Genomic DNA, 11,607 nt, shown 5'->3' on the forward strand with positions numbered 1-11,607 from the left:
TACAGCGGCCACACATACCATGTAGCGTGCAGCGTCGAAGTCAAAACATTGGGACTACGGGCGCGGCTGTGGTGGCAGATAGGCAGACCTAGCAATGATAGGCTCGATTTGTTTATGTGCCGTTCCCGAGGCTGTTCTCTATGGAGAGGTTTATGACAGGTCATTACTATTGAGCTGGAAGTCGACACTTTATCGGACATGACGTGTTGACTTGTTTTAAATTAAAAAGTACTTTACAGTAAAACATTATGAGTAGGACGCGTTAAAAACAGCTTTCTGGAAAATAGCTTCGCTGTCGATCGCCCAATAATGACCCGACCATTTGCATGCCCAATGTTTTACAGCCGCTACGCTATCGTACGTCGTACAGTGGTGCAAAATCCCCAAAACATGGCAATAATTCGTTTATTATGTCATTTTTAAAAATCTATGTGTATTGAAATACATTACAGTATTAATGCATCGATCATAGATTGTAATAGAACCTAACCCAAACACTGACATTGGAAAGAACTGTGACATACATTTGAAGGAAAAAATTTTGTCTCATTTCTTTGTTGTTTTTGCGTATATGCACTCCTTGATTTTCGAAAGTTTCATAGTGTAGATATTACTCAGTGCGGTGAGTACATTACTTTAAATTATAAAAAATGCAAAGCTAATCATTAATTTTTTTTGTATACATATTATTAAGACCCTATGGTGCCACCGATTTTTATTTGGTTATAATCCAAAAATTTGCGACTTTATGTTACTTTTCCACAAATAAGGTCACAATGGTTTTAGAAAGTGCGAGATAAACGATTATTTCGAATCCACATTTATTAATATTAAGATTTTTAAAACTAAGAAAATATGAAAAAACTATCCGAATACCCAAAGTCACAAGTTTTTCATTAAATTATATCATAGTGTAACCATAAGAGTATTTAATAAAAATGATTTCAGTTGAAAAAATATTTGTTTTCATAGTTTATTTTGCAATTGTTTTTTAAACAGGCGCATTGCTATCATACCGCCAGAAAATTGAAAAAAAAAATTATGATAATATAGCCCCAAGTGTCCTCTTTACGGCCCCGTTTTTAAAAATACGGATACTTCAAAATTGGCGACATGACAATTATTTGAAGTGAACGCTGTTTCGTCCTACGCCGGACGAAAATTGAAATTATTTGATTTTCCTCCTACGTCGTCAGACGGCGAGGCCCCATGATACCCCAAGATACGGCGGAGGATGCAGCGGAGGACGAGAAATGGTTTGCAGTAGTTGTCGGCAATGCCAGCATTGTTCCCCATAGCTCCCCGTAACGACCCTAGTGCTCTATGCTATACCAGGTATAGGAAGGTATTGCATGGTATAGATATAGATATAGTATAGGTACCTAGTGCAGGAGGCGGCGAAGGACGAAAAATGATTTGAAGCTTCCCGAAACCTTGCGATCCGCCTAGACACACGTACACGCTGCCCGAGCGGTTACTGTGTGAGTGCGCCGCGCGGTACGGCTGGTCAAAGTCAAGCCTGCTTGCAGAGCCTCCCGAATAGACATATTGCTGCCGAATAATGAAAACTACGCTTCGAAAACGCAAAAGTAGACCATCTTAGACACCGTGCGCAGTAGATTGATCTTTTATCTAGCGATTGAGACTACGTAGTGGTTCCAAATGTGTATAATAGAGAAATGGTTTGTCAGTTACCGAACCCTTGCGATCCGGCTAGGCACACGTACACGCTGCCCGAGCGGCGAGTGCGTAAGTGCGCCGCGCGGTACAGACATCTTGCTGCCGAAGATTGAAAATTACGCTTCGAAAACGCAAAATTAGGCCAACTTAGACACCATGTGCAATAGATTGATCTTTTATCTAGCGATTGAGACTACGTAGGGGCTCCAAATGTGCATTAGCGAGACGTACTTTTACTAGAACCGGACCCTTGCGATCCGCCTAGGCACACGTACACGCTGCCCGAGCGGTGAGTGTGTAAGTGCGCCGCGCGGTACAGACATCTTGCTGCCGAATAATTAAAATTATGCCTCGAAAACGCAAAAGTTGGCCATCTTAGACACCATACGCATTAGATTGATCTTTTATCTAGCGATTGAGACTACGTAGTGGTTCCAAATGTATATAATAGAGAAATGGTTTGTCAGCTACCGAACCCTTGCGATCCGTACTACTCTTATACTACACTATACAGTGTATGCGCTTGAAGCGTGAAACGGAACGCACCCTTACTGATGCAGTGACGGCAGACAATGTACCCAGCTCCCCTACTGGACGAAAATGTTATTACTTAGGTTCTACTAGCGGCCGCTCTTTCGTTTTTGGCGTGACCATCGAAAAGTCGTCAAGGTCAACTGGGGATCCACACCCTTAAGAAACTTTCTAAAAGAAGGACAGACGACGTTTTCGAACGGTTACCCATCGACTCTGCGTACCAATCTACAGGAGAAACTAAACATGTGATTGCCAGCGGTCCTTCTCGTATCCTGTTTTTCGTCCAACCGTCCCGTCGTTCTCGTGCTACAGCGTGCATTTCGAATTTCGACACTCTAAATGCCCTTCCTAAATTCTTTAGAAAAATCTTGCGGAAAATCAGTGTCGTTCGAGCCGCGGTAGAGAGAACATCTCCAAAGACTTGTCAATTCAAAGCTAACGGTTGCTATTAGCTGTGTTTTTGATAGTAATATTTAAACTAATCACTAGACTACGGATCTTTATGCAACATTAATGTTGGCTGCCGCTATTACAAGGGACAGGAGCCAGACAGATATTTGATTCTCACTGTGATCATTTTAAGAAGTTGAAAATAATACTATGGTGTTTTGAAATTATTTTAATCTCTCTACTGTCTTAAAATGCACCTACTCATGTTTGCTGCAAATGCATGAAATCCGCAGTCTAGTGATTGCATTACCTGATTGTTGTGATTTGTGCAGCAGTACAAGGGATATGGCAAATATTATTAGTGCATAACTATGTGTTGACAAATGTGAACAATGATTGTGAGTGTGGAGAAATTTCAAGACACACATTTCGAAGCAAAAAATGGATATACGGCTGAATACGTGAGTTTTTAATACAATCAGTTTCTGTGCTTCTTCTCTTTTTTTACGATAATCTCGTAAACTAAAGCCAACCGCCAAATAGTCTAAAGAGAAATGTTATTCAGAATAATGGTCTTGACCACATATCCAAAGCTCATTGAAATCGGATAGGAGCTAGTGGTACATCGATCCCATGGATTTACAAGTAAAGTTTCTCGCGATAATCTCGTAAACTAAAGCCGATCGCCAAAAAGTCTAAAGAGAAATGTTGTTCAGAATAATGATCTTGACCACATATCCAAAGCTCATTGAAATCGGAGAGCATTCACATAATCGAGAAACTCTTGTTCGTTGCGATGTCACGGCGTACCACCGACACTCGCTTGTCGGCGCGGTGTGGCGCGGCCGCCCAGGGCGCGCTCTGATTGGTCCGTGTTTTTCGTTAATAACTCCTAAACAAAGCCGCAGTTGACATTGGTGCAAAGGAAAATGTCTCTTAGAATGGTCTCAGGAACCTCCCATTTCAATTAAGTACACCACATTTGGGACACCCTGTATAATCTTCTTCATTCTAAACCAGAATAAACAATGAAGATCGGTTATTGTTTCATTGAATTCATTTTTGTACAAGTTCTTAGCGAGAGGCAACAGTTTTAGATCGCTAGCGTTTAACTTTCGCTTGGGCGAGTCGACAGTGCGATTGATTGTCAAAGAAGTCTGTCAAAGCATCATCGATACGATGTTATCTGAACAGATACCCAAACCAACGAAAGAACAATGGGAGGCGATTGCCGACGAATTTTGGGAGCATTGAAATTTCCCCAATTGTTTGGGTGCCATGGACGGAAAACATGTGCAGATCAAAGCACCTGCCAACAGTGGGTCACTTTACTTTAATTATAAGAAGACGTTTTCCGTAGTTCTCTTGGCCCTGGTGGACGCAGACTACAAGTTTATCGACGTGGGTTCTTACGGAAAAAACAGTGACGGGGGAATTTTTTCCAATTCGGAGATGGGCAAAGGTATGGCTAACTCCCAACTTAACATACCGGAGGAGAAAGCTTTGCCCGGAACGGATACGAAAATGCCGTACGTCGTGGTGGCGGACGAGGCATTTCCGCTAAAGAAGAATATTCTCAGGCCGTATGCGGGCGCGGTAATGGACAACCCGATGAAGAGAATATTCAATTATCGGCTGTCCCGGGCCAGGAGGATCGTAGAAAACACCTTCAGGATTATGTTCCAGAAATTTAGGCTATACGACAGGCGGCTGAACGTCGACCCTGACTTCGCTAATTTAATCGTTTTGACAACATGTGTGATACACAATTTTTTGCGAAACACAAGGGCTTCTGACCCGCATGCTGGTGAATGTCGCGCGGCATCAAGTCAACAGACGGACAGCAATGTCTGTAATCCCTTCGATCTACAGCGGCAGGGAGGTGCTGCGTCGAGCTCCGCGTTCGCCGTGCGCGAAACTTTCGTGAGCTATTTTATGTCGCCTCTTGGAGCCGTCGAGTGGCAAAACCACATCTAATTATTAAGTATTGTTTTATTTTTAATTTAAGTATAATGCATATAATTGTAGCGTATTATAATGTATTATTTGCGTTTATTATTTTTTTTTAAAATTTAATTAGCGTATATGTAATTCTAGCGTAGTGTAAATTATTATTCGCGTATATTATTTTTTTAAGATTTACTTAGTCAATTGTAAGCTTCTAACATTCGTTTTTTTCAATTCAAATAAATTTTAATCTTTACACATCATGGTTATTTACACATTATTCCTTCATTTTTTCCTGCTAAATTAGACAAAACATTATCTTCGGCTTCGAAAAGCGCTTACAGAGCTGGGTGAAATGGTATTTAATATTTAAAGGAAGGATTTTATTTCATTATTCAGGTTTTAAAAAAACATTTCATTATTCAGATTTTTAAAAAACAACTGTCTCATATCGCGGTGTGGACCGATCAGAATAAAAATATTACGTCGAGTGATCGTTCGTCAAGTGATATACCCCAAGTAAACGTTCAAATACTTCACTATGATTTCTTCTAAAGTGTATAATATATGAGAATATAATATACCTTCAAAATAAGGGGTTACCAATTGATTTCAACGAAAAAATTATTACATTACTTTGGTTTACTAAAATCAATTTCTTGCACAATCCTGATTTCGTAGGCGAATTTTGAGACCAGATTTGACACAGCGTGAAAAAGTCTACTGCAAATGGTGTACAGCATGTCAAAAAAATTTTTTCCGCGCGTGGTATTGGATAAACCACACCTTTCTTGAAATTGTGCAAGTTTAACGAATTTTCTCAACATTAAAAAACGTTCGTACCGCAATCTCTCTATTTTTCCCATATTCTACAAAGTTTCAGCTTTAATTTCACAAAAATTTCATGGCTCTATCTCATTTCTATCGGAAGTTCTTTGATTTCGTCTCCGATTTCGACCAAATTGCCCGCTCGGAGTGTTTGCGTGACAGAACCGCAAGCTATTTAATATTATATAAACATACTTATTCTAAGTTTAGGGAAAGGGGTAACACCTACAAAAAAATTAACAGTGTGTCAAAGGAACGTACGTATAATTTTATTGTAAACCGATCTGTAACAATTTTACACAACAAAAAAAAATTTTAATTAACTGACATTAAATTATATGAAATTAAAAACTATAGTGTGTGTATGTACCAATAAAAATATACTATGTGTGTATGTGTGCGTGTTAACTTTATAGTATAATAAAAAAATAACAAAAAAATTCATGTGGCTGTATCCAGATGCTCGTCCGATGAGGGGCTGGAGTCGCCTCGTAACTGGCGACACTGCACATCTGACAAAAGCGAAAAAATTTCTTTCTTCACGATCGTCATAGTGACGGGATTTAATTTTCTTAATTTCGCACCAATACATCGGCAGAATAACTCCACTTCGTCGGTTTCCTTGTCTTTTTCATCGGAGAGGAGGTAGTCCATAACCGTCGCGGCAACGGACTTCGGCTCCTCCACCCTCCTCTTCTTCGTTGCTACGGGCAGACGTTGTGGCGAAGCGGGACGCGGCGAAGCGGGTTCGTAGGGTTCGTAGTGCGAGGAGTTTGACGTCCCCTGTGATGCTACATCCGCGCCAAGTTCGCTGCTGTCCCGTTCTAAAATGCCATCGGTAGAACCGGTAGCCCCTCCGCCAATTTTGAGGGATGATAGCGTATGCCGATCATCGTAATATCGACTGAGGAAGGCCATCTCTTCTTCGTACTTCCATCTACGTATGTTAACCGCTGCCTGGCCGCTTGTGCTCTTCCTCCTCTTTAAAGCTCGCCTATATCCGTCACGTAGGCTGGTCCACGTCTTTTTGCAAGTGGCCGCTAATAAACAATAAGAATGATTAATCAAATGTTTTGTGTCATCTCATGGAGTAGTTGACTGGAAAAATAATATAAGGGTGAACCACCTAACGTTGCCACCACAAATATCTTTGTTGTTTTTAAAGATACGTCAAATGTCTGAAGGACAAAGTTGAATGGTAAAATAGAGCTCATACGGTATAAAAAAATTTTTGTTTTTACGTCATTTTTTTTAGATATGAAGGTCAACTTCATTTTTTAAAATGGAGTGTCCCTTTTTTTATACCATAGATCGACAGAGTATCAAATTCTGAGTATAAAAGTGTTGACCTTCATATGTCCTAAACCTAATAGTTAACGAGATAATATCCAAAGAAGAAAGAAAATTGTGTGGATAATATCTCAAGCTATTAGATTTAGGACATATGGAGGTCAGTACATTTTTACACAGAATTCGATAGTCTATCGATTTATGATACAGTAAGTAGGGGTTGCTATTAAAAAAAATCATGACAACCTTGAAATCTCCTGTATATCTCCACCCATGCAGAAAATGTTTATGTCACAATATGCCCCCCTGTATACCGTGCAAATTTTGTTGATAACATTTTTCCATATTGTTACAAATAACGGAGATATTCAAGGTGTACCCTGTTTACAAAACTTACACGGAAAAGAGGGGGGCATATTGTGACATAAACATTTTCTGCATGGGTGGAGACATACAGGAGATTTCAAGGTTGTCATGATTTTTTTTAATAGCAACCCCTACTTTCTGTATCATAAATCGATAGACTATCGAATTCTGAGTAAAAATGTACTGACCTCCATATGTCCTAAATCTAATAGCTCGAGATATTATCCAAACAATTTTCTTTCTTCTTTGGATATTATCTCGTTAACTATTAGGTTTAGGACATATGATGGTCAACACTTTTATACTCAGAATTTGATACTCTATCGATCTATGGTATAAAAAGGGACATTCCATTTTAAAAAATGAAGTTGACCTTCATATCTAAAAAAAATGACGTAAAAACAAACATTTTTTTGTACCGTATGAGCTCTATTTTACCATTCAACTTTGTCCTTCAGACATTTGACGTATCTTTAAAAACAACAAAGATATTTGTGGTGGCAACGTTAGGTGGTTCACCCTGTATATTTCAAATCTCTTCCAATTGAAATATATCATAGTTGTTCATAGTTACCTGACATCTCCAACCTTTCAGTTTTCCTCAAATTCAGACTTCTATGCACCCAGAATCTACGTCTGCTTCTTCTTTTCTCCGCTTCCTCCTCGTCCAACAGCAACGCGATGGCAATGATCCGAGATTTGCTCAATTTCGGCATGACTGAGCGACGTTAATATTTCCAACTCCGAAAGATATTCGGCACGAGGACTACGAGCACTGAGCAGATTAACTTTCTGCTCCTCTTATATATTCCAGAGCAATTGAATAGAAAAGCGAGGAGAGAGGGAAAGCAGAAATTTGTGTGAAAAGAGCTGCATCTGTCTTTGCAAGGTATACTAAAATACTTAAATAGCCTAATAAATGCTGGTTGTAGAAAAATATTCGAGCCCGAAAAGTAGCCTTTAAAAACGAACGGGTCCGGAGCGCTTAGACCGAATATCAGGGACCTAACGGTAAAATTTAACTACCGGACTTCCCCGATTTTCGCAGTGCAAAGAAGGCCCCAGATAAAGAGGAGCCAAGGGACACAAGTCGCCTAAATTAGTTTAGTGCACCCTAGGGTGGACCTTATTTTTCGACCATGAAATTTATTTGGCCCCGTATCCCGTATGCGCAGCAAATTCGAAAATTTTGAATTTTTAAATCTTGACATCGATACAAGATCGATCTCGGTCATTATCTGCCTCAGAAGTCCTATTTTTACGTTCACGAGGCGTAATATGCATTATTGCATTATGAAAATATCTACATGCGCAGTCGTATGCTTCCGAATCATGCAAATTACGCCCCTTAATATCTCTGTCAGTTATGTACAATATGAAAAAACTGGATTCGGTCCGCGACCGTTGACGGTGTCGGACGTGTTTGTTTTGCTCCGTGCCTATGTAAACAGTTCTGTCTACGAGTGCCGAGCCGTACAAGAAATCTATTTTGTGATACGTGGTGCAGTGTGGTTTAGTGAAGTATTGAAAAATACTAGTTGCACTTGGTGCAACGAGCAAACAGAATGACCTCTGACTACAGGAGTCATTCACAACGTGTCGTAACTCAAGAAACAAATAATTCAAGTACCCACAGAGCTAGTTATGCCGCAACTACCCAAAACAATTTGTTCCCCACAAAGGAACAAGCCATTATTATGGAAGCCCGGGAGGGCATAGTACTAAAAGAATACGTTCATGCTATCGGAAACCTAACCAATCCAGCAAACGTACGATTTGCCTCTAGGATATCAAATGGCAGAATTTGCATATTTTTGGCCACCAAAGAAATTGCTAATGACTTAACTGACAAGTACACTGCTGTTACTGTTGCAAACTCCATGGTACAAATTCGCCCCTTGCTGGTGAAACATAAACGTATTATCTTTTCAAATGTTTACCCAACGATTCCGCATACACGACTGGAAGAAATAATTGATAAATTGGAAATTCGAAGGGAATCATCAGTTTCGTTCTTAAGGGCCGGTTTTCAGGATCAAGGATATGCGCATGTACTCAGTTTTAGGAGACAGGTGTATATTCATCCTGACGACGTACACAAAATCCCTGAAACCATTCAAATAAATCACGATGATACCAATTACTGGATTTATTCCTCGTCTGACAGCTTAAAATGTTTTATCTGTAAAAAAGTTGGACACGTGGCCAAAAATTGCACAATGGACGTCGACAAGAAAACTTCAAGTTCTGGTACTGTTGATTATTCGGCTGTAGAGCAAGAAGACAATGAAGTGGAAAGTGTGGAAAAAATCTGTACGTCGTCGGCAGTGAATCAAGAAATACACCAAATGAGTTTACCCATAACCTCTCATCAGCAAGATATCACCAACATAGGCATTAAACGACCTAGATCCGAAACCAGCACAGTGAAGTCACAGACACCGACTGATGATAACCTTGAAATTTTAAACAAAAGAGCTAATGTTAAAGAGGTAATCAAACAAGTCAAAAAACAAAAGAAAAACAGTAGCATTGCAGCCGAAGAGAAAACCACAAGTGAAATGCTGGCTCCTCTTTGCAATGCACTCAACGAACCAAATTCCCACCTAAATTTTTTACAATTTACAAGATTCTTGACAAAGACATATGGATCGGCTGATGCAAGAGAAATGGCGCAGGAATTCACAACGAATATCCCCGAATTAATAGCTCAAATGGAAAAACTGTATCCTTTCCTAACTGACAGACGTATGAAAAGTAGATTCACGAGAATTATGAAGAGGTTAAAGAAACCGGAATCAACTGTTCTCTCATCCCCATACCCGACATCATCCGAAGAAGATGAAAACTATTTGTCACGGCATTAAATAATGAACAATACAAATCACTGCAAGAATATATCCTCGCTCAAGATCATTTACTGGAACTCAAGAAGTATTATCCAGCATAGAGAAGAACTCCAACAAATTCTACAAAGTGTGGACATTTTTATTTGCGTAGAATCTTGGCTTAAACCGGACATACGATTAGCTTTCAAAGGCTTTAATATTATCCGTAGAGACAGAATTAATAAGAAGGGTGGTGGTGTCGCTATTTTCATTAAAAGGGATATCAATTACTACGTCTTACCAGACATTCGGTCTTATAATGGCCGGATTGAGTCGTGTGTGATTAAATTAACTAACACTACACCTGCAATAAATATAGTAGCAATCTATAAACCGCAAGGTCCCTCCTTGAGTCAGAATAATTGGGATGCAATTTTGAATAAAATCTCGAATCTTTCCCCATGTCTCTTGGTGGGTGATTTTAACGCCCATAACAGGGCATGGAATTGCTTAAATAACGATACGAACGGTGAAAGACTTTTCAATAGTATACTAAATCATGATATCTTTTTACATAACTCCGACACCATCACACACTTTGATTTTTACAGAAACGGTAAATCTAATATCGATTTAGTTCTCACGACCCCGAATTTAGTCGACCAGACATCGGTTCATGTCCTAGATGATACTAGGGGATCTGATCACTGTCTAATTAATATCGACATTGCCATTCAAAAATCTAAATATGTTTTTAATAAAATCACGAATAAGTTATCTACACTAGGAACTGACTGGGATAAGTACCAAGAAATGTTGTCTCAAAAGTTTCCTCTTTTTTTATCATTTGATTTTAACAGCTTGAATTGTGTAGAGCAGTATGAATTTTTTGTTCGCCAAATTAAGGAATGTATTGTTAATTGTACACCCCAAAAAAGAACTGTCAGTACTAACAAATGGCGCAATCCAGTTCCATGGTGGGATGAAGAATGTAACAAGGTTAAGAGGCTGAGAAAAGCCGCTTATAAAAAGTGGAGACATACTTACGATTTAGTTGACATGATAAACTTCAAAAAGTGTGTAGCTATCGCTAAGAAAACTTTAAAATTAAAAAAAAAGGAATATTTTCTCAAGTTTGTTACGGAACTCGATCCTAACAGAGACAGCACCCATTTCTGGAATGTTTGTAAGAAACTAAAAAATAAATGGACCAACACACATAGTAAATCTTTTAGTAATGAAGAAAGACAACAAAAAATACAAGAGTGTCTGGGTAAAATCGCGCCTCCCTGGGTGGCTTCTGATCCTATATGGCTTCCAAGTTGTGCATCTAACCGATTTTTCGATGATCCATTTGATTTTGTAGAGTTTAACTTTGCTCTAGATAAGAAAAAGGACAAATCTGCACCAGGGAAAGATGGAATAGACTACCTTGCACTCAAACTCCTTCCAGTTAATATTAAACTTATTCTTGTTGAAATATGATTTTGTAAACGGTACTTTAGTTGTCATCTTGACCAAGGATGTATGTAGGGTTAGGGAAGGCAACTTGACTAGTGCATTGCGTAATCGTTTGAGAGAGTTTCCGATATATATCCACGTTATTGTATAAGAGAAATAAAGTTTATTATTTGTGAACATATATAAAATATAAAAGCGTTTTTCCTGATTATTCTATCATGGTAGCAGAGCGTGGTTTGTATTTTAAATAAATAAAACGTTAAATAAAACGAAAAGAAAAGGA

At 39.0% G+C, this 11,607-nt stretch overlaps 2 protein-coding genes across 2 annotated transcripts; one reads left to right on the forward strand and one right to left on the reverse strand.

The window, feature by feature from the left end:
- Positions 1–5,663: 5,663 nt before the first annotated feature.
- Positions 5,664–8,926, reverse strand: LOC143217914 (uncharacterized). Its single transcript, XM_076442647.1, has 2 exons — positions 7,610–8,926; positions 5,664–6,419 (listed from the first exon to the last, which is right to left on the reverse strand). The coding sequence occupies exons 1-2, from the start codon at positions 7,749–7,751 to the stop codon at positions 5,821–5,823; spliced, it is 741 nt and encodes a 246-aa protein (XP_076298762.1). The 5' UTR covers positions 7,752–8,926; the 3' UTR covers positions 5,664–5,820.
- Positions 8,927–9,844: 918 nt separating this feature from the next.
- On the forward strand, positions 9,845–11,400 carry LOC143217913 (uncharacterized). Its single transcript, XM_076442646.1, has one exon. The coding sequence runs from the start codon at positions 9,906–9,908 to the stop codon at positions 11,346–11,348; it is 1,443 nt and encodes a 480-aa protein (XP_076298761.1). The 5' UTR covers positions 9,845–9,905; the 3' UTR covers positions 11,349–11,400.
- The last annotated feature ends 207 nt before the right edge of the window (positions 11,401–11,607 follow it).

The sequence above is a fragment of the Lasioglossum baleicum genome, chromosome 18 (genome assembly GCF_051020765.1).
Source record: "Lasioglossum baleicum chromosome 18, iyLasBale1, whole genome shotgun sequence".
NCBI classification, from domain to species: domain Eukaryota; kingdom Metazoa; phylum Arthropoda; class Insecta; order Hymenoptera; family Halictidae; genus Lasioglossum; species Lasioglossum baleicum.

Coding starts and splice junctions, on each gene's coding strand:
- LOC143217914 (XM_076442647.1), bottom strand. CDS start 7,751: ATGCCGAAATTGAGCAAATCTCGGATCATTGCCATCGCGTTGCTGTTG. Junction 6,420..7,609: donor TGAAAGGTTGGAGATGTCAG/GTAACTATGAAC, acceptor ATTGTTTATTAG/CGGCCACTTGCAAAAAGACG.
- LOC143217913 (XM_076442646.1), top strand. CDS start 9,906: ATGAACAATACAAATCACTGCAAGAATATATCCTCGCTCAAGATCATT.